Source organism: Argiope bruennichi, chromosome 3 (assembly GCF_947563725.1).
Source record: "Argiope bruennichi chromosome 3, qqArgBrue1.1, whole genome shotgun sequence".
Taxonomy (NCBI): domain Eukaryota; kingdom Metazoa; phylum Arthropoda; class Arachnida; order Araneae; family Araneidae; genus Argiope; species Argiope bruennichi.
This window is the reverse complement of record NC_079153.1, coordinates 54,447,182-54,471,814: the sequence shown is the minus strand read 5'-3', so window position 1 is coordinate 54,471,814 and position 24,633 is coordinate 54,447,182. Positions and strand designations below refer to the sequence as shown.

Here is a 24,633-nt window from a genome sequence, read left to right as displayed (position 1 = left end):
AAACATCCTTAATTGCTAGGCCCTTATTAGGATTTGAGTTTAATATTCTCGTTTTACTTCAAAAAAATATAAATCACCCAGTATCGATTATCAATATTAACATAAGTAGTAGTATAACCCCGACAGAAAAATGAAAATCATCCATTCATAAAAGAACTAGGTCATTCAGATGCACGACCTGGGATATTTATCCAATTCAAAACCAATCATGCAACCAATGGACTCCAGAAGTATCCATACGAGTAAGAATTCTTTTGTAGCAGCAGCTATAAATAAAACCTTTCCCAAATACAACCGACAGAAAGTTTAAGTGCATTACCAGCCTTACTCACTACACGCAAATACGAAGAAGAAAAAAATTCTGGTAGAGGAATAATTTTTCTCCATAAGGCAGACTTTTTTTTTTTCAGACTCTGCTGCTTTGGATTTTGGAGATCTTCCAAACTTCCTCTAGCTTCATAAGTCTTCATTAAATAAAAAATAGAGCCAAGTCTAATAAACCCATTTATTTCATTATAACTTTAGTTAATGAATATCCAACTGCTCTAATTATTTAAAAAAATTATTAGACAAGGTTTTTAAGGCTCCAGTTTCTTCAAAATTTTGTAGGGAGAAAGAAGTGTAATTGAATTAACCCAAATGAGCTAGTATTTAATATGATTTTCCGGAGTTCATCTCAAAATGAGTGACCTTAATGCATAAATTAAAGGAATTGATGAATTAGAAATTCTGTGGGAAGCTACATTTTGAACAAACCATAGTGAAAAGTCTTGTTCATTTCATATATAGTCTTTTATAAATTACAGAAAATCGATGCAATTATTTTTTATCGAAATTCAGCAATTCAATCTTTGTTTTATTAATTCATTTCCAATGTTTCCATTCATTTCTCGTTAAAAATAAATTTTTAAATAATCCGAAATGTTTTTTTTTCTAAAGGGTGAAGATTTTTCCCGTTTTGGAACTCGTGTGTAACCATTGTTTTAGATGTTATTCCGTCAATACTTAAAGTTAATTTTCGATCTCTTTTCCATTTTAACTTCCATGGTAATGGCATAAATTCTTGCTTATAAGTTATAAATGGAAACATTTCTTTAAAAGAGGAAAGAAAGAGAGAAATGAAAGAAAAGAGTAACAATTAAAGAAATGAACTATGGAAAAATAATTTCCATCGTCAAATTTACATATTTTTTTTTTAATGTTTTGATTAAATTTTGAAAGAAAATGTTAAGGATGATTATATAAAAAAAACTATAAAAAGCAGAAATCATCACCACTTTAATTTCACATATAATATATTTTCAAAGTATTATTAAATATTTTAAACATGGAAGTCAAACATTCATCCAATATGGAAGTGACAAATCAAAAATAAAAATAAGCAGATAGACATACCTTACATAGAATAGACATACCATAGAATACCATAGAATCGACATACCTTAAGTGCTTACTAACATTAGAGTACTTGAATACTAATTACTTTAACATAAATAATAAAAATGTTATATATTTATCTGCTACTTGTAAGTATACATTTTTTCTTTAAAAATTTTTAATTAAGATTTTGCTTAGTCAAAATTATGAGTCTTATTTAATTGATGTATACTAATCATCAATGCCGGCGTCCTGGCATAGGGGTAGCGCATCTTCCCCGTGATCAGGGCTTCCCGCGTTCGAGTCCCGGTTCGGGCATGGTTGTTCTTCTATGTTCCGTCTGTGAGGTGTGTGAATATACCCCCTTGTAGAAAGAGGTTATGCAAGCGAGTGCGACGCATGAAGTAGGTAAGACGCACTCTTGGCCCTAGTTGGTGCTACTGAAGAAACAAGAGAAGCTCACTCGGCTTAAATTGCTGACAGGTAACTTGTGAGCAGACTTGTAAAGTACCATGAGTCACAACAACGCTTTTCATCAATTCGATCAGTCCTTCGTAGCCTGACATTTTTTCCTAAATTTAAATTATTTCAATAACAATAGAATTATTTCATTGGCTTATAAGAAAGCTTTTTTTTAAATTTTTATATATCCTCATATATTAGTACCTTGCGATTTTTGTTTATCCACATTATTATTTAATTTCTTATCAAAACCACATGCTCTGTATTTTGATAGATGAGAAATCTCTTAACCTTGCAATCTCTTATAAAATCTTATAATCATTTTATTTAAATGACAATCGATTAATTATTTTTCAATTAGAAAATTGCGCATAATATAACATTTTCCAATTTTAAAATTAACATACATTTAAACTTTTGCTGTGAATTTTACTAATATTTGTATATCTTTAAAAAAATTCAATTTCAATAAAATAATAAACGTCTTTAAATGGAAAGTATTATCTTCAGTAGTGTTGTATTGTCTTATTCTTTACTAGTTACTTGTGATTATATAAAATATTAATTTTTTTCCATTGATTTTCAACAGACTGTCAATATATCTTATGTTATGAACAGCATCTTAATTAAATTTGAAAACTAGTCCATTATTTTTTATTGGTCAAGTCACAAAAGTAGAATATATTTTTCCTTCTGAAGATGTAAAAAAACAATAATATCTCTCATTTTATTAATGACACACCTTGAGAATTTATAAGGTTCCAAAATTAATCGAGTTAACGCACGTTTTCCTTTAATAAAAATTGCAAATTAAATAAAAGAATGGAGTTTCAAAACCAAAATAAAAAAGAGAAAGTCATTCTTATCAAATTAACTTATGGCGCTATAATTGCCCCAAAAGACCAAAAGAGTAATTAAATTTTGGATGCGATGAAAAATAATACTCCTTGGGGGAAATTATTAAATCTACTTTCAACATTTTTGATCCTACCATAAAAATTGTAATGTCAGAAAATTGTCTTTTTTTTTTTTTTTTTTGACATGAGAAGTTTTTGCCTTGGTGTGAAATGATGTGAAACAAAGAAGTCTAATTCTTCTTGTCATTAAGATAGCCGCTGTACGAAAGAGATAATTTTCATTGCTAATAATTGTAGCAAAAAAAAAAAAAATGTTTTCTATATTTGATTCATATAGTATACTTGTTGATCTATCTATCGTTGATCAAAGCTATAATATTTCCAACTATAAAATTTTTTATGCAAAAACAAATTTTACATAAATTATTATAATATTATAATATACATAATCCTTTTATTGCAGCCAATTGAATAATTACTCCTGGGTTAAGTAGATATCTGGAGTAGCTACAGAATAACAGGTTAGGTTGCCTCGAATTTTAGAAGATTTTTAGGGGAAATTGGTCTTCATTTGTGTTCCGTGGTTCCATTGTGTGCTAGTGGGTTTGACAGTAGTTTAATCGCACTTAGAAAATCGTAAAGATTAAAAACGTCTGAAATATGTAAGCGAGCGTGAGGGTGCGTGTGTGTGACATTTTTAATCTTCGTGATTCTATTCTACAGATGCTATCATTAAATGTAGGCCAAATGAATAAGACGGCAGAAATGATAAATTGAAGTTCAAATTTTATTGGAAAGAGGCAAAACTCTTCAAAATTCACAAAAAGACTGGTGAAAAAAATTGGTTCCAGGTGCTTGAAGGTTTAGAACCATGGAATAAAGAAAAAAGGAAATCTTTATGGAAAAGTTTAGTCTCAAGATTATTTTGACGTAACTGTGACAAAAAAAGTGATGATATTGGAGTTAATTTTCCATTGTTTCTTTCACTTACTTTTTTGTCATAATATTACTTTTTCATAATATATATAATAATTTAATATAATTATGGCAGATTTTTTTTAATGGAAATAGAATCATGAAAGAACATGGCAATTTCAAAAAGAAAAAAAAATACCACTGAGAAACACTTTCGAAAGGAAATATTTGTTGATGGATTTTGAAAGAGTACAAAAACAATGATAAAATCTTATGTAAAATGTGAAAATGTTTATTGGAAAAATTATTGTCAGTCACATCTTTAAAAGAAGGAACATTTCTGAGGAAAACATAACTAAGCAATGATTTCTGATGAGTCGAAATTTTTGCAAAATATCAAACATTTCGTTGACAGCACATGTGGAAAATATAATAAATCATGTTTTTTAAAGATTTTGAAAACAAGCAATTGTAAACCAAATATTTCGCTGAGGCTTTTATTTCATAACTATATATAATACCTGATTGTAAGAGATAAAGAATCATTTTTTATTTTTATCTTGCGAGAAGAAAAATTGGCCATGCTTGTTATTACCACAAAGAGGTTAAATAACACATTTTTTAAGCATGAATTTATAATAAAGAATATATATATAACATATAATATATGCTATTGCATATATTATATGTTCCTTTTTATACAATACAATGCTATAAAGTATTTTTAATACTGCTATAGAATTGTTAAACTGTACAGACGTTGTAAAAGATTTGCCAAGCAATTTAGACTTCGCAAAAGGCTGGCTTCCCGAAACTTTTGGATACAGTAAAAAAAAGATACTTTTAACCTCGTTTTTTTTTTATGATATTATGAAAATTCTTTTTAGAACTTTTCCTATACGAAGTACAGAAAAAGTATTGCAATCATTAAAAAATTCGAATTTGATATTTTTACAGATTTAGTTCGAGTAACACATTTTTGACATTATGTTTATCTGTCTGCCTGTGATAAAGATAACTCAAAGGCATTTTCAGAAACTTGGTGTATCGTCAAATTTGTAGATTTCTATCAAATGTTGAATGAAATCCATTCAGAGGAAGTTTATCTGTCCAGCTATTCTAATATAAGTTTACACGATAACTACAAAACGAAGAGAGCTAGATAGATAAAATTCGGTACTCATATTTAATATCTAAAGCATAGAAATATGTCAAAAGTGAAACCAAATCCTTCGGAGAACCTATATTCGGTTGGTCTGTACTTCCATAAGTATGTAAATGCGATCATTCGAAACAGCAATGGCTTAAATATATCAAATTTTGTATGCAATTTAAGATGCAAAATTTGTATGCAATTAAAATGCAATTTGTATGCAATGCAAAATTTGTATGCAATTAAAATGCAATTTGTATGCAATGCAAAATTTGTATGCAATTAAGATTCTATTTCTTTGTCAAATTTTAATTTCAATCCATTTGGAAAAACGTGTTTAATATATAAATTCGATTTTTAGATATTATTAACCCCATGCTAGGTATTAATCTCCAAGGATTACACGATAGATTCAATAAAAATCTCATATTATTAACCCCATGCTAGGTATTTATCTCCAAGGATTACACGATAGATTCAATAAAAATCTCAAATTCATACCATAAAATCAATATTTTATACTGATCACCACTGCCATGCAAGATGCCTTATCCCAGCTCTCAATTACTATTCGGGTTGAGGGGAAATAACACCTGTATTACAAAGTATGCTAGAAAATTTTGTGGTAACCATTCTCTCGGTTTTTTTCAGATATTTAGGGAAAGAATTCTTATAGCTACACCATTTAAATGCTGCAAAAGTTTTAGGAGAAAAGACATTGAAATATAATGTCAGATGTATTCCGATTAAACGTTATTATCATCCATCTATTTGATGCAGGCTGTTTCAAAAAAGCACTCTTATTAGTGGCCAGTTAAACTTCCGCTTACGAATGAACGGTAATGAAACTTGGTTCAACCGTTACGAAAACGGTTCATGAACGGATTGACGAAAGAAAGGTTCAGTCTTCCTTGGTGAAACAACATTTGATTTGACACCTGTAAGGAAAGGAATCAGACTAATTGATTGCTTTAAATCTGGTAATTAGAAATAAAAAGTTGAATTTTATGAGCCGGAAAATAATAGAGCTGTTAAAATGTACAAGGCTTTCATGAAAATAAATATTAATACACTTCCGTCTGAATTGTTGATACTTCTGATATATTATATTTCACTGTCTGCAATTGTTTAATCATACTGAATTTTTGTAGTTTAACTAACTAAGGACAAGAATGTTAGACATTAAAATTTATACAAGGAAGTGTGATTTCCTCTTGGACTTGAAAAACATGTACCTCGACATTTTCTGATCGTGGAAGAAAAGGCCCTTATTGCACAACCAGATTTCATTACAATAATTTTTTATAAGACATTCTTTTATTCTATTCATTAATACATCTATAACTATTGTTAGTTAATTACAGCATACAGAGAATAGTCCTTGTAAATTTTCCTTTCTATCCAAATACAGTTCCCCTTGTTGTATTTAACAGATCAAAGTATTAGTATAATAGTTACGAATTTTGCTTTTTCCAAAGGTTACAAAGATGGCATTTAAGCCTCATTATTTCAAAGATATAATCATTTCTAAAACAATTTTTCACTCCATTAATTAACTATTGTTAGTTATAACTATAACTATTGTTAGTTAATTACAGTATACAGAGAATTGTCTGGGGAATTTTTCCAACTTAGCATAGAATATTAATCTGATAGCTATGAATTTTGCTTTTTCAGTAAGTTGTAAAAGTGGCATTTAAGTCTCATTAATTCAATGCAATGATCTATCTGAGACACTTCTTCGCTCCATTAATTAATTATTTTATAAATATTATTAGTTAACTGCAGTATACAGAGAATTGTCAGGTAAATTTTTCTAACTAAGCTTCGAATATTAATCTAATAGCTATGAATTTTTCCAGAAGGTTACAGAGATTCAAAATATACGCGGTAAAAAGTCAATACTTAATTTTCATACAGATTTCATTAATATAAATTATTAGAAAATCAATTATAAAATATATCAACACAATCCCTGTAAAACAAACTTCAGTTTACTGCACTATATGAAGAGAGATGGCTTGTCACCTGATATAGAATTTTCAATTCAAAAAAGGACATCACTCTAAAAAAATGATTCACCTCTCTGCTTCTAAGATAATTTAGATTTTGATCAAAAGAACGTTCCTTTTACTTTCAAAAGACTTTAATGGGTTTTCTTGCAATTCGTTTTATTTCTTCCTAAAAGTGATAACAATAGCCAAAAATATATCTGTTATCTAACAACGCTATAAAAATAATCAGTTCAGTATTCTACAGCATTTACATAAATGTAGAAGACACGGTGATAATACTGCAAACATTAAAAGAGCACATTATTAAATCTTAATTTTTTTTTCTGAATGCGTAAGAAAATAGAAATATGTGAGATAGAAGTCCTTCCAAAAACATTCCTTTAAAAAGAAATCATTTCGATGGCCTTGAACTGATTATCAATTTCTGTGCTTAGTTAAGTACGTGATAAAGTGGTATAAAGTTTTTATTAGCATTTGTGGGAGAAAAGTTGTTCATGAAGTTCAACTTCAGTTGATTTATCATGGAATACGATCATGTGAATAAAAAAAAAGAATGCTGATAGTGCAGATGATCGCGTGCGTATCTTGATCTGATCATGGCAGTGAAATGAACGCACGAATGCATTCACTTTTATTTTTTTGTTGTCCGAAAGGTTTTTATTCTTTCGTGAGACTTACGGTGATTATTCTGTTAAAATGAAATAAAAGATACAACTTTTGAAATCCAATTTAAAGAAATACAAAATATGTGCATGTAAGTTGAATTCAAGAAAAATCACTGACAGTTATTATTTGTTACGAATTTGCACTATGATAACAATTTATTACGTTGAGATCAGTTCTGAAATTTGTTTCGTGCTTATATAGAAATAGTAATAATAATTATACGAGTACACATTTAAAACTACCTATTTTTCCATCATAGTACAATTAAATTCATGTAGAATTCACAAGTCATATTTCATGTAGAATATTGTTAAGTAGAATGCAATTGATCAAAAGCCTAGAGTTCTGAAGTTTTGTTGGAGAAATAGGAATTTAACACAACCATTCAACAATAAGAGCAAACCTCCAATTCTTAAAGTTACCTTGAAAGTTTCCTTAAAGTTACCTTGTCTTTTCACAATGACCAACTTTAAATATTGCCATGTGCTTATCATATTTCTTTGGATCAAAACTTCTTTCTGCATAATTAACACCCCAAAATGACATGATTGTAAAGTCTCGACTTCGGAGTAGAAAGATCACGAGCTTCACGTCATAATCTTCTAAACAATAGTGGCATTTAGTCCTATTGTACGGTAATACTAGTCCAAGGAAAATTAGACCAACTTATGTTTGTTGTAGAGAGATCAAGAGTTTCAGATCATAATCTTCTAAGCATCAGAGACATTTAGTTTTATTGTGTGGTAAAGCTTATCCTAGGACAAATAGACCAACTTAGATTTGTGTAAAAAGAGCGCGAGTTTCAAATCATAAACTTTCAAATACCAGTGGCATTTAGTCCTATTGTGTAGTAACGCTAATCCTAGGAAAAATAGACCAACTTCATTGTATAAAGTGGACTGTGATTCATGCGGCATCTTCCTCTTCTCCTCAAAGTGCAGAATTCCCATCTCCAGTAATTTCAGCGTTTCTTCCAAATGGAATATTGATCTAATAAATCAAGACAAATTCTAGAATTTAAACAAGAATCTCTACTTCTTATTTAAATATATTTGACAATGATTACACTTTGGATAAGGGAAAATAATTATGGCAGTTTTTCAAATACATAATTTATGAAATGAGTATCAAACTTTAATCATTTCAAAGTAAGTTTTCGAGCTGCTTTCAAAAACAAACTCAGCTACTTTATTTAATTTGTTTCAAGTACTATTATAGAAATACATAATTTTGTGCCTTTTTTAAATCAATAAAATAGTTTTATTGAGAAAGATGATGATTATCAAGAAGCGTTCATTTGTTCTAAATTGAGCATTTCGACATAAAATTCAGTATATTTGATACATTAAGAAGCAAGAAAATGCGCAATCAATAATTACGCAAATGCTTAAAGAATTTAAACCAAAACCAGAGTACAATCATATTTCCAAAATTAAACCATTTGCTTTTTTGCCATTGCGCCCTTTGAACATTTATGAAACACAGATATTCGCAATGTAACCTTAATGACCATAAAAGATATAATAAATAATCTATTGATTTTGGATGCATAAAATATTTTTCTTGTATATGCATTCTATTTTGGGAATGTTTTGGAGTCTGAGCTAGTTAAAACCCATGAGAAATAAGAGAGGATTTAGTATTCCACGATATTTTTGTTTTCTATATTAATTTTCAAGAAAAGTTCGCAGTAAATGTCAAATGAAACGTATACCATACTTAGAGTAAGGAGAGTTTCGAAAAAGATTTTTTTTGTTTGTTTTTTGTTTTGCTGAATAATTTATTAAACTGTAGTAGATTATTTAATATTTTTTCAGGAACATATTTATTTTTAATTTCTAAACAAAATTAACTCCAGTGAAAACTCCAAAAGTTATAGCATGTTTTGTTTTTCCTACAGATAGTCTTTTAAGTCTATTTTTTGTCAATCGGCATAGTTATTTGACTTTGATGAGTTGTGTTACATTGTTAAATTCTAAAGCACTTTGTTTTCAAAACATTATTAAAACTATAATTATATGTACGTTCCAGTTTGACTTAATATTATAACGTGCTTACTGTCTCAACGATGGATTTAAATAATAGATAACTATTAGAAATTAATTGGAAATGCAATAATTCTTCAAATAATTACCAAAATTAATTTCATTTCTCCAAACTTTCGTGCATTTGAAGACTCTGCTGATTCATTTTCTGTAATTGTAAAAATAATTTTCAACTTATTTCTTCTGCTACCTGACAACTATAAAATACATTCGAAGCTGCATAGTGTCAGGTGGTTTCTATAGTAGTCTGGCTTATCATAGAAACCACCTGAAACCATTTTCTGCAGATGTTTTTTCTGGAAAAATTCATAATGCATTGAATATTTAGCAGAAAAGAAAATTTATTATTTATCCATTTTTAGAAATGATACGTTGGCTGTTTCCATAAAGGTTGCTACACCATTTGCATTTAATTTTTTCCTACTTTGTAATATCGATAGACTATATTCCTTAATACTAGCGCATATTTTTCTGCGCATACGTATTTCTATCAAAATATGATTGAAAATATCTTATTCAACTTATTAATAATTAAATTGGATTAAAAAATTGTTTATCATAAGGTTAATTAAGTTATTATGCATTTTCAGATTTTGCATAAGGATTTTTTTAATTATATTTTAACAACTAAAGTATTTCCAACATAGGCGGTGTCGATGAAAAATAGTTTCCATTATGATAGAGAGGATTTGCAACGTGACTGTAAGTGGAACTAGTTCACATTATCAGCGACCATTGATACTATACTTTTAACTATACAATGCCATATATTTGATGTTACCTCTCGTTATTTCTTTAAAATGCACAGTGAGAGACATTGTGAGGGTGGCTGATGGTCATGTGACATTTACAATCAAGTGGCTGTTAGTATAGGCAGTTAACGCTTTGTCAATGATGGTATAAATTTAATTACACGTCATCATGCATTATGTTCGACTTCATGCTCTTTTACCTGTTTCAGATGCACATTGAGAGACAATGAGAGACACTAAAATAGTGACTGATGATAATGGGACTTTCGCAATCACATGACTGTTAGTGAAGTTAATTCACTCTTTGTCAATAATATTATGTATATAATTGCACTTAATCGTGACGGATGCTCATGTGATCCTCATGATCACATGATTGTTAATGCATCCAGTTCATGCTTTGTCTGCGATGTTATACATTTGATTGCACTTTATCGTACATTATATTATGATACTACATCCTTTATCTCATATGTGATGCTCAAAGGATTTCAAACTTTAATTGCTGTTGCCTATTAGATTTATATTTCATTATCATGAATTGACTTCGTTGCACTAGCCAATCGGAAGATTGAAAATCACGTGATCTCTATGAAATCATGCAATAGTCCTACTATCGCTATTACAATGCCGAAATGAACTCGGTTTCAAATTTTCGAGTACTTGTTTTTCAGCAACATTTCACAAACAAACTTGTTTCCAAACGCCATCAGGATAAAATCTATGAAAAATACAAATATCTGTATATTGAACTGATTAAGAAAGCAAAAGACAAGAGTTAGTACATCAAAATCATAATTCTGTTATGGTAGTCTATAACTTCAAACATACTACGTGAATTAAGAGATATTTGCTCAAGCGAAATATTTTAAATAAATTTTGCAATAACGTTTCCATTTAGCATGGAAATCCAAAGAAAATATGGGCACATGTTTTAGTCTATCTGAATCCCTCCCATTTAATTTTTTCAAAATGTTAATGAGGAGAGCGTCCTTGAATTTTAAAACAGCTGACTCACTGGTTGAAATCATCTCATATTCAAAATTTTAAAGAAAATCAATAAAAGGGATGTTGAAAATTTTGACAAATGACAATGCAAAAAAATGTCATTCTCAACAAAATATATTTTGTTGTGTCTAATTAACCCCATATTTGATAAACAACGTTATTTGTATGCTCCAACTGGTTTTTATAGTACCACAATTCTTTAATATCATCAAATAATTGTATCATCATATTAGCAAGAAAATAAATAATAATTCTTCGTTACCCTTTCAAGCTAAATCGTGCATCCAATTTAAGAAATTTTGATATTTAAAATAACTATTTAATTATACATAGCAATTCACGTACAAAATAATAAATGCTGAGAAACTGTTAAGTATTCCATGCGTTTTATACATAAACTATTTGAAATGACAAAAATTAGAATAAATTCATCAAATTGAATTTCGCCTTAAAATAATATTATATGGCAAAAGATTCAATAATAAGTCATCATATATTTTTATCACTTTAAAGGAACCACAGTTTTTATCAGATGTTAAAATTAATGACAAATGAAAAATGACATTTTCTTTAGTAATAAATAAAGTTTTCATTTTAAAGAAGCATCATCATTTTCGAAATCAGAAGATTCATCCCTCAAATTCTAAGTCATTTGATAAGTCATGGTGGCTAAAGTTGCCTTCTTAGACCTTATGCGGCGCAGTTTATCATAAAAAAAGTATCTTGCGCCAGAACATTACCCACATCATCTTTATCATCTTAGACCTTGTATTTAAATACAAACTATTTTAAATCCCAATTTAGCTATACAGCTGTAATAGCAATATCCTTAATTTAAAATCAATGTACAAGAATTAATCATTGAATTTTCTGGACAAAAAATAAATTTTAGTTTTTGAGTTCAATGGCATTGGGGTTAAGAAAAAAAACTATTTTAAAACTCATCAATTTTCTAAATTTATAAACATTGTATAAACATTTTGGGAATTGCTGAAACATGTTTACTTAATAAAGACGTTATAACTTAAATATATATTGCATCAACAACTGAGTGCTTCCAATCGCTGATGATCCATAACCAATCTTGACTCCGAGTACACAGATATTTTAATTTTGCTACATTAAGGTTCCATTTTTAAGCAATATAAAGGTTATTTTTGAATGTTCTTATTTTTAAACCGAGAACATATAACAGAAACGAGATCTTGGCTATCAATTCTATTTATAAATTTAGATGTCCCACCAATGGATAAATGCTCGACCCCCCCCCCGCATCAAAATTTAACTCAGTTAAGTTCAGATATATAGTTGATCATTGGAGGATTCAAATTCCGAATCTGGAATTCTCCAATTTCGAAGAAAAGACTATCCAAGGTCATCTTTCTCCAGCTAGCCGCCGCTCTTCCGAATCTAAAAGGATTTCCAGCATAATCGAGATTCGGATTTTCGAAGTTTTTATTCGGCTGAGAGCTGCTCGGTAACACACTCTCAGCTGAGGGGTCGAAGAATCGAGGTTATGAGATTTGTGTATTAGATCTACTATATATTAAATCTTTCGTTTCCAAATCTATCGTTAGTACAGTATAGAAGAGTGGTTCCGGCTAAAGCGTCATCATATATCATGTCTCAAATTTAAGCCCATTCTCAATGACTCTGCTTCATAAATGAGCCAAGTGAACACTAAATCTTGCTTCGGTAATCCAATATCTTGTTCCGCTGGGGTGATGTGGAATTTCGCAACAGGCTGTGCAGGCTCAGGTTTTGTCCTTGTCATCTAACCGTACTTCAAAAAGGATAGTTCCGCCTCAAAAGAAACCGATCGAATTACTTCAAAACGGAAACTTGGCTTAATTTAATTTAATTGCATCATTTATGCCCCAAAATTGGATTTTTAACTACATCACAGTAAAGGTCTGCTTCACTTAATAAGATCACATTATTTCTAGGCGTGAATTAAATGTCCTTCATTTTATGTGACTTCAAATTTTGGAGAACTAGTGCCAGAACACATATCATCCACGTTATCTAATACTATTTGAATAATGAAGTCATCCTCTAAATCTTTCGTTTGGGTTCAAAACATGGTATAAATTTATAAAATAAATTCAAATTTTCTTATCTACTATTTAAATACCTGAACTATTTGGTTAAAAAGAATTTTATGACTAATTAAATTCAAATTTTTTAATAAAAATTTAGGACTTTTGAAAGTATATTTTTTAAAAATTTTCTGTTGTTGATATTGATCACAAATAAAACTGAAATGAAATGAACATTAACCTTTACAAAAACGATTTAGTTTTTAATTTTCATCGCTTAGTCAGAGAGATTTTCGAGATATGCTAATCAAGAAATATGATTCAGCATGACAATTCATGATTTTGTGTTTATTGTGAAACAGAACCTTTAGTTGCATCATTTATAAATGAAAGCAACATAAAAATACCAATATTTTACAACCATTCTTCATTTTATCATTTGAACGTCTTTTTATCAGAATAACGACAGATTTCTGGATGCATTTTAGTCCTATGGTATGTACTTTTGTATTTAATATGAATGAAACATATGCTCCATTTTTCTAACTTGTTGATGCAATTTTCATATTTTACATCGGATGTAAATATTAGTAAAGTAAATTAAAAAATATCAGATATTTTATCGAAATAAAAAAATTATAGTTTGAAATTTTTTGTGGCAACTCTATTATAAAATATACATGACAAGAAAGTAAGTAAATATTAAATAACTAAAGTTTTAGTAAGCGAATATTTAAAAAAATAATTCAATAAAAGGCATGCACACTTTTAGGTTAAAAAAAATCCGAAAAATATAACGCAGCTATAATTGCAAGAATAATAATTTGGAGGGGATGGAGTTCTTGATATTTTTACTAAAGAAATATTGATCCAAACTCTCTGATTTCGATTTCATATTTTAATTTCAATTCTTTAAACCTTAACTTCTTGTAGGCATCCACTTAAAAAGGAAATAAAATCATAAAAATTTATATCAAAATATCGTTTGCAAATGCATTCATGGTTTTTTTTTAAATAGAAGAAATATTTATAAAATGTAATTTCTTCTCAAAAAATTTTAACTTGCATATTGTATCAAGGAATGTTTAAGACTGGAAGTAATATCTCTAGAATTAAACAAACAAATAATTTGCTTCCATTTTTCTTAATTCAAAATCTTTTTTGCTTCAATACACTTGTTACAGGGATTTAATATTTGAATTCTTTCACCAGTTCGCTTTTTGGAATGGTTCCAAAATGCGCTCCAAACTGTTTGTATCATCAAAATAACACTTTTTTTAAAAAATTTCGTTTTAAGTTTTTGGAATAAAGAGTGATAAATCATGCGAATGTAGTAAATGATTCAACATGCGGATTTTCTCCAAAGATCTACGAACAATAAGTGGATTGTGAATTGAGTGCATTATAAGGCAACGAAGGCCAACTGTTCCAATGGCCAAAATGTATCGCTCTTTGGCCATCAAATGCGTCAAAAGATTTAAATAATATTCTCTATTAATTATTGAATCGAAACCAATTCTTAGTAGTATTCTTTATTGCCTTGCTGTGGAGAAATGCTGTTAGCATTGTTTTGTTTCGGAAACACAATTATGTTCCGCGTTTGACCTGTTTCGTTTTGGTTCATACTAAAATTCCCTTGTATCATCACTTGTAATATTCACTTGCAATGTAATATCACTTGTAATATTCACTTGCAATGTAATATCACTTGTAATATTCACTTGCAATGTAATATCACTTGTAATATTCACTTGCAATGTAATATCACTTGTAAAATGTATTTCAAAAATTTTGGAAACATTTTCAAAGGCTCAAATATGGCCTGCGATATGCATTTCTTTTGGAGACTTATGACTACAGTAATCCATAAAAAAGAAGCACTTAGAACGTGTCTTCCTTATCCAATGGTTAAAAAAAGTAGGTCTGGAATTATCTTTAAGAATTTGGTGTTTTTATATAATGTATTTGTGCCCTCGTTTGTTTGTAAAATATTTATGATGCTGTAATAAAACAATTGCAGGGAATAAAAGATTGATTATTTAGAATACGCTGTATTTAACACATTTCTCATTGATTTTGATTGGCCCATTTTTGAAGTGTGCCTTTATACAGACACATTTATCTTTGACTTATGTTTTTTCTGATTGACGCATTTCTCATTTGTGATTAAAATGTGTGTAACAAATTATCACAGGCTATTATTTTGCTCAAATTTTCATTCTTGATGGTCTCGAATTGTTTCTTTGTTGATGTTAAAGACTCTACCATCATTCTCGGACATGAACAGGATTTTTTTTTGACGAAACCCTTCATTCAATAATCTTGGATATCCTAGATAAACTAGATTATAAGGTATGCTTGTATCTAAACTTAGGAATTCCCAAATTTTCAAACACTGAGAATCCCATTTAGAATCTAAATATATATCCTGATTGATTGGATTCACAACTTGATTTAGATGTAGAATTTTTATCTGAAGACTTCGTGTCTTATTATTTATATTATCTGTTAAATTTTTGAATTCTACTGTTCGATACAATCAGATACCACCCAATCTTCGTTACGTTTAGTTGAAAATAAGATTAAAATATTGTAAGTCTTGCAATAAAAATTTTTGTCTAGTTTTCTTGCTACTTTCTTATATAAGAAATACAAAAAGAAAAAAAAATGTAATTACCAAAAAAATTCTTTGATATTTTTAAGAACCTCCCCATTTCAGACCTCGTGGTGACCAGAAAATACATTTTTGTTATTAATATTTCTGTGAAGCTCCGATTTAAAGCAATACAATATATTAATGTAATCTTAACCTCAAATTTATTTCTGATTAAACCTGGATACAGTATTATATCATGAAGCACAAAACGCGCTATAATGTGGAAATCGGACACAGTGGGCACTTATTCTTTCGAACTGCCGTGACCTTAGAAGGTTTGCCATTTCCATCATTATACTAACCTCCCTTTCCGAAACGCTTTACGTTTAGCGGATATAGAAGAGAATGGAAGAGGAGTAGACAATGTATTAAATTATCTAAGCATATAAAAAAGTTGAGGGGAGAAAACCCGGCGAGTATTTTCAATGAATCCTGTTCACTGATAGACAGGCAAAATTCCATTCTTTTCACTTTCTCGTATACGTAGTATAGAGAAAATATAGTAACCGTCAAAATATTCGAACTCTAGATTTAGATAAATCTCCACATTTTAGACTTCTGTCTTTAATAAAGATTACGCAAAAGTGCTTTGAGCTAGACGGTTGTAATTTAATATACAGTCTTTACACAAAATTTGCAACTTTTTATCAAATGTTGTGTAAACTTTGTTCAGAGGAAGTTTATTTGGCTGTTCGAATATAAGTTAGAGCGGTAACTACAAAACGAAAAAAAGGCTAGATAAGATTTGTTGCACAAATTTAACATCTCTAAAGTAAACACCTGTCAAATTGTGAGCCATATCCAACAACAGATTATGTGTAGATCTCTATTTTTAGTTACTGCGTTTTTCATATATTACATTTACATGCAACTTAAACGCGTCAAATTTGGAATGGGATTTTGTGACTACAAGTGAAGTTTTGTGTCAACTTTATTTCAAAAATGATTGAAAAAAGTGTATAAAGCAGAAATTCAATACTATTCGGATACTATAAACGGCACGCCAGGGACTAATTGCCAAGGATTACAAGAGAGAATTAATAAAAATTGCAAATGCAAGCCAAAAGTTAATACTATATGCCAGTGCCATTCAGTGCGTTCTCTGATTTGACAAATTTATTAGAGAATGTGCAAGAAAGTACTGGTGAGACAACTCCGGATTTGGAACGAGGAGTGATTTAGCAGTGGATGTCGAATCATCTCTTGATAATTGCAATACTTTCCCTTTGCATAAGAGAAAGCAAGGAAATCGATATAAATTTTGGAATTTTCGAATGTAATCTTGCACGACATATTTATTACCATTTTGTGCATAATAATCTCTTAACTACTTTCTAAAAGTAATAAAATATACCACAGTAACCTTATTTTCCATTTTAACTTTCATTTAATCTTATGGAGATTTGTCTTTACTACAAAAAACGTAAAAGGATGTTTTCTCCTTCAACGATTTGCCTCAAGCTATTGACCAAGTTGTCTGCACGAAGTGTTTGTGATCATCCATTGGTTGATTAAACCCGTAAAGATTAGCCCCAATCTCTTTTCTAGTAAACCCCAGCACTCACTCTCTTCTGCATTATTGCTCAGCTTGAAGAAATTATCAGACAAAAAGACCGATGCTTAATTCTAATTCTTTCAAGTTTTATCTATCCATATTTATTAGAAATACAAAATGTTTTCTAAATAATTAATATTTTATACAAACAATTTTTTATGTATTTATTTCATCACAAAAAATAAATTTGATTATTTTGAATTATCCTGTTCCATGTTGAAATTTGTGTGCCAGACCCTTCATTTACAGCAGTCTATTTGCGTAATATTGGATCAATGTGTTATGAATGAATCCTTTACTTGTAACTTGCATTTCAGTTTTCCATATTCGCTGCCATAACTACTGTTCGCTTCGGTAAACCGAGAATACCGCTTTTCGTCGATATTACCTCGCTAAGGGGTTAGACGCGGAAGGATCAGCCATTTCCGGAATTCTTCGTCATTCTTTGACTTTGATTTTTGCCTCATTAAATGATTTTTCGGGCATTTATTTAATACATATGAATTATCGTGTCATTTACGACCATACTATTTCAACTCAAATTTGTGTATTGATTTCTTATATGGTAATTAAATGGAAAAAAAGCTTTCAGGAGTGGCACGAGAAGATTTTATAAAAAGTTAGATGTGGATGAAATTATCTACAGTTAATATCAAAATGTTATCAAAATATTCAATAACAAATGAAGCGTTTTAACATAGTTGTTATTCTGTTAAAAAAAGTGAATCTGATCTACCAAATTTTAAGATCAGAAAGGGTCCATTTATTTATTATAATTTAAAGTTTAGGCCCCTTAAAGTACATAAAAATTGCTCTAAAGTATTTTATTGTGAATTAGTATAGTTTTTATCGTTATCCACAATTTTTAAGCCTCTCAAATCCTGGAATATTCCGAGTTCATCTTATTGTTAAATGTAAACATCTCCTTCTTTCATATCTCCTCTGGCCCAGATTATGATTAAACAAACGCCTCCTGATGCATGCGTAAAAGTGCGGAGGGTTTTTGAATTCTAGAACGAACAACACTAGCGTGTAGCAGATCATCTAGATCGCTTATTTTCTATCTCTTAAATAGATTAGAGAAATTATAATCTAAATATAAATGTGAACTAATGATTTAATGAGCATATATCACCGGGGATCCATGTAGCTACCAAAGCTTTATCTGCAATATGCAAATACTAAATCTTCTTGAATAGAAATGTTGGCTGCTTCATATTTAGCAAGGTCCCCGTTTAGGGATCTGAGGATTCCAGTAGTTTAGTAGTTTGTTATTGAGTTGCCGAAAACTAGTTCAAACAAAGAGCTACCGCATAAGCAGGACAATGTTAAATTCTACTATTCCATTATATTTTATTCTACTGCTGGTGCAATGCGGAAGTTTGGAAAAGGGATGCCGATTCTATTGCCACCCTTGTCATCTGACCGTGGTTCAAAATCATTAGATCTACTACAAAACTGACCTGGAGTTGCTTCAAATCGGGTGTAATTACAGCTAAATTAAGCAAGAAATTTTTATGGATTTTAAGATTCACCTGATCGTTTGCATGAATTCGTGCATGCCGTAAGTGAATGAAAAGGATGAGAAAGTAGTAGGTACAAACGGGTACCTTTGGTTTAAAAACCTTGCTTTTAAACCGTTAATACGAATTTTATTAAAATTCTGTGAATTTACAATACGAAATTAAAATACAATTTTAAAAATACTTTTATTAGTTTACTAAAAGGTGTAATTTTTTAATTCTACTTTTTTAATATTTAATTTATAAATATTAAAAATATTACAAATATAAAAATTCCGTCATATTACAAATATTATGGAATTTTGAAATCTTTTTCTCAGATTTTCAAACTGTATTGGTATGAAATCAAAATTTTATTAAACTCCTCTATTAATTGATAAGTTGCAAAAATATAAAACAATAGCCATCGAGATCCTAAATAAGCTTACAAAATTCTAAATTCTTCGTCCATCAGAGTGAAAAATAGATTTAAAAAATGTGCACAATTAACCAGGAACAACGACAGATTTGAAATAAAAATCACTGTATCTAATTTAAACAAACACATTTATAAATCTTTTAGTTATTTTTAAAAATTTTACCAGGTTAGAGGGAAATAAATAACAGATGTTGCTTTAACGATTGAATTCTTTACTCTATTTGTTTTACTTCAAAATATCTTTAACTGAATTTCACATCTAACGCTCTACAAACTTTCAGATTGACACTAGCTATAAATATTCCTTTAATCTTTGTTTACCTTTATTGATCTTTGAAAAATAAATAATACATGCAAATACTTTTTCTAAAAGAAAAAGAAATACATTGAGATTTGCACCAATGTTCTTTCCACCAACTCGGCTGCTACATTATATCGATTTCAAATATTTGCCACCATTTTCTGTCTACCGCAAGTCTAACCGCTTTCATTTTCGAATAACGTTTCTTGGAAATCAATGGAGAAACCTGCTATTCATTCGACTGCATCAGTGTGAATTAACCCAACACATAAATCATTTTTCGAGTAGAACCAGAAAGCTTTTTGTATCCTGGATAATGCGCCTCAATGCTCCTAGTGTAATGCAGCGTGTAATGTTTCAAATTATTGAAATAATTCTTTTTACAATTGATGTCTGGTTCTTGCATTATTTTTCAATAATCAAACATTGTATTTCAATTTATTTCCTGCTTTGGTATAGGATTATTTGAAATCAATTTTTTTTCTTGTGAACAATCTTTAATGGTCTTTATATTTAAACCGAAAAGATTAATCGTATGAAATTTTTAATGCAAATTTGAAATACAAATTTTTATATTAAAATAATTTGTTCGTGAATTCCATGAGAAATATTTATTACTCCGCTTAAAAGAGAATCAGATTTGCAAAAATCACTGCAGCGTGTCAAATAGACGATTAAGGCCATTACTATTTCTGTATAAATGCACATAAGAATGGCTGCTACACTCAAGTTGAATTTCGGTACTTTTTTATACTTTGTCGTTCTAATAGTATTATATATTGTCATCTGTCGTCGAATTGACATATTGTAATGTTTAATTACTGTTGATAACAGCTGAAAGAACGGTTGATAAAATCTTCAGCTGTTATTGAAGATTGTTTTTCAAAATAAGTTGGAGATGGGTTACAATTTTCAAAGAAGAAATTGAACGGTTTGACTTGCTTTTCATTTGTTTAAAAGGGCCTCTTGAAGCTACAAATTACATCAATTTATTGTTTATTGGGTTTTTCTTATAAGTACTTGAAAAAAGATAATTGTTTTAAATATCTGCTATAATTTCAGAAAAAATCATCGCATATTATGAAAATCAAAATTTGTCAGTTGGAGAGAAAGTGAAAGAACATCTTCAATCATGGCGCGGTAATCTTATTCAACAAAGCATCACTATAAGGATAATTCATTATAATACCTTGGCATGCATATACCTAATATCTAACACCTAATATGCATTCTAATACCCTGGCATAATGTATTTTCTCATAGAAAAATAGCTAATCTTATTCAGGACATAACTATTCGAATCCAGAAACAAATGCAAAATAATCAATTCTAAAAACATTTGAATTGATTTTTGCCTGTTAAAAAACTGCTACTTACATAATACTACAAATTTAATTATAAAAATATTGAATAATTAAGTTTATGATGCAGATACATTGTTGAATTCGAAGCTGTTTGTCCGATTTAAAAATGCTGTCATATTAAAGTGGGGCGGAAGTTTTTATTTTGGTTTCATTCATTTCTTTAAAGTTGTTCAATCTTACAGATTCAAAATAGAGAAATCATTAGGCAACAAATTTGTATTACTATTATTGTATACTCAATAAAGCATACAATACAGTGGTATTAAATGCTTGATGAAGTCATTTAAAACAATCAGTATTGCATTATTTTAAATGACCTAACACTTTTTTATCATTACTTTTATCTTATCTTATTACTTATTCATTACCTGTGCTGTGATTTTTTATTTACTTCATGTTCTAAATGTTAATTGATCAGTTTAATCGATAAAACGAAGGCAAGATGAGGATAAAACGTGTTGATTAATGATTAACTATTCTACCACCTTCATTTTGTCATCAATTATTTCTGGGCTCCCATATTCCTCCCAAACGCATAATCTAATAGCCATAACATTAATTCTATTTTAAAGCACTAATTAATTACGCAGGGAATAAATTATTAGAAAATATGATCTTGTATCCTTTATAAGCAATAATGAAGTCAGAGAATTTGACTTTTTTTACTTGGATTATGATTAAGATAATTAATCTTAACTCAAGAATTATTGAAGAAATCTCTGAAAGCTCTGCAATAAATCGATAAGCATTGAAATAACAATTTTGATTATGCTTTTTTAAAGGGATTTCAATTATGAAAATTTTGAATTATAATTATCTCGTATGTTAAAATCAATTTTTGACAGAGGAGATTATCATAAGTCAGTTATTCTTAATTTTTGATAAATTTTCGATAAAACTTTTAAGTAATTATTTCGTATTTCAATGTAATTTCCATGAATATTTTTATGTATTTCATTTTTTGTAGATTATTTTTGATGGAATTATTAAATCTGAGCAGTTTTTCATATTACTTAATGTTTGAAAAAACTTTTCCATTCTTTCCATTTTTGTTTCTTCACAATGCAATAATATCTCGACGTAAAGGTAGAAATATATTTATATATTCATACATGAATACATACATTCATTATATCTATTCATATGATGTAAGAATTTAAATAAAACATGTATTTTTATACTTAATGTTTGAAAAAACTACAATTAAACATCTGAAATGCAGTGTAGGAAAATGTTCTTGGAAACATTCTACATAATTTGGCGTGGACGCAATTCTGCTGTTACAGAATATAATTAAGTTTTATATATAAATTTTTCGCAATAAAGTTTTGAATACTTAAAATTATTAATTCTCCATGAAAGATAGCATTGCTCAACTACTGTAACAATGTTTTCTTTGCATTTCCGAACCCAAAAATATATATATACTAAGATTTAAAATTCGTATTTTTTTCTCGGAAACAATTTTTTAACTGATAAATATTTCAAAAATTTCTTTAAACACTTTCTCTGTAGATTCTTCCTTAGCTATTCAAATGGTGAAACTCCTTTTACACTAACAGGTATTTTTAAATTTTACGTTTAATCTTCTAACCAGAATATCTTTTGAAAACCGTTTATTTAATAAATATTTATTTAATAAATACTTAAGACGTCATAATGACCGATATTCCGACTAAGGAGAAAAAATTAAAATTCGATTCGTTAAGATAATTTGGAAAAGATAATAGCTTTTAAATAAAATATTTTTATTTTGTTTTAAATTATTTAATAAATACTTAAGAAGTCAGTCCAATATTCTGACTAAAAAGAGAATTTTTATCAAAATTAGATAATAAAACAACTAGAAATAAATTAATTGATGAATAAAAACTTCTGTAAATAGCTTCTAAATAAAATATTTTAATATTTCTTTTATTTTGAGTTTTCATTAATTGATTTGTAAAGATAATTTTGGATTAGATTCTTACAGAACTACAATAATTAGAATGTTCTTTCTTAAAACTCAATGTTCTAAATGATATGAAGATCTATTCTTCCTTGCAATTTTTATAGAATATCTTTAGAGTGAATTTATTTTTTACTACGAATTAATTTAATTTCTAACCTTATCCTCATGTATAAAAAATCAAATATTATTTAAATTTGAACTCTAAATAATAAATTAAATAAACCGTGTATTCATTCAGGATTATTTGTCACAAATTTTACAAAATCCCAATTTAATATTAATAGCAAATATAAAATATCCGGGTCTGAATGTTTTCTATAGTAGATATTTTCTAATATTTCCTTTGATTTTTATTTTATTTTCAAATCTAAACTTTTTTTCATAAATCAAATTCTTAAGCATAATATGTTCAATTTTACTTATTTTTTTATTAATAAGTGAAGCAAGATTCCACAATTCGCAAAATAAGTGTCTGCTTAAATTTACATTTAATTTGAAATTGGAAATGTTAAACAAAAAACCATTTATTCGTAAACAATTATGACAAATTGAAAAACACATCTCCATTTTTTAAAAAAAGTCGTAAATACGCTGATTTTTTTAAACAGATAAAACGGATATCAAACTAAATTATAAATAAAATGGATAATAAGCCTTTTATCAACTAAATTTTTGTGTGTATTGTATTGAATTATAAATGAATTGTTTGAATTCTGAATCGAATGGTTTTCTTTCTATTCAGGTATTTTATAAATAGATTGATTTAGAACCATTTCATTAAATAACATCCTTTTGAATAAATTTTAGTAAAATTCAATTTCGGCATTTCATTAAAAAAACAAAAATATAGGAATAAAAATTATTATATTGAATAGATTATTTAAATGCCTGCAATAAAACTGTGACAATTGAAATATTTTTGGATCCATCTTAAATTCAATAAAGTGAATATATGAAATAGTATATATTCTGTGAATATAGTATATGAAAAGAGAATATAGTATATGAAAAGAGAATATAGTATATGAAAAGAGAATATAGTATATGAAAAGAGAATATAGTATATGAAAAGAGAATATAGTATATGAAAAGTGAATATAGTATATGAAAAGTGAATATAGTATATGAAAGTAAATTAACTAAAGATATAGGTTGTTTTTTTTTAACTTTTTAAATCATATAACGGTCTTTTAGAAGTTAATTGATTTAAACTGTCTTGGACCGAAAACTATCTTAATATTAATATTTCTCTTAGAAATTATAACTGGTGTAGTAATTAATAATTTCTAAGAAAAGAGATACGATTCCGATAATTTTAGTCCCAAGACAATTCAAATCTTTTATCGATTTAGTTAATTCTATTACTTCGGCGGGAGATTCTCCGCACGTTGTAGATAGGGGATCGTAATAGATAGTAAGAAATACTAATGGCCCTGATTTTTCTTCACTGCCATCGAAATAATTGCCATATTTCAAAAATGTTATCGTTAACCTGAATAAAAAGATTAATCTATTTTATTTAGTGTGACGAATAAAATGTTTCTGAATGCATCGCATGTACACTTCCATGAATTGT

The 24,633-nt window shown here is 28.6% G+C and overlaps 1 protein-coding gene across 2 annotated transcripts in view; it reads left to right on the top strand.

Annotated features, from left to right (window-relative positions):
* Positions 1-24,633, top strand: part of LOC129963098 (elongation of very long chain fatty acids protein 1-like) — a 108,425-nt gene that overhangs the window by 6,080 nt on the left and 77,712 nt on the right. Inside the window, exon 1 of one of the 2 annotated variants that reach the window (XM_056077156.1) lies at positions 13,582-13,784. The exons of the other annotated variant lie outside the window; for it this stretch is intronic. Within the exon in view, the coding sequence (XP_055933131.1) occupies positions 13,767-13,784 (18 nt within the window). The 5' untranslated portion in view covers positions 13,582-13,766. Of the gene's footprint in view, positions 1-13,581; positions 13,785-24,633 lie in introns of those variants that run through there. 2 annotated transcript variants of the gene reach the window in all.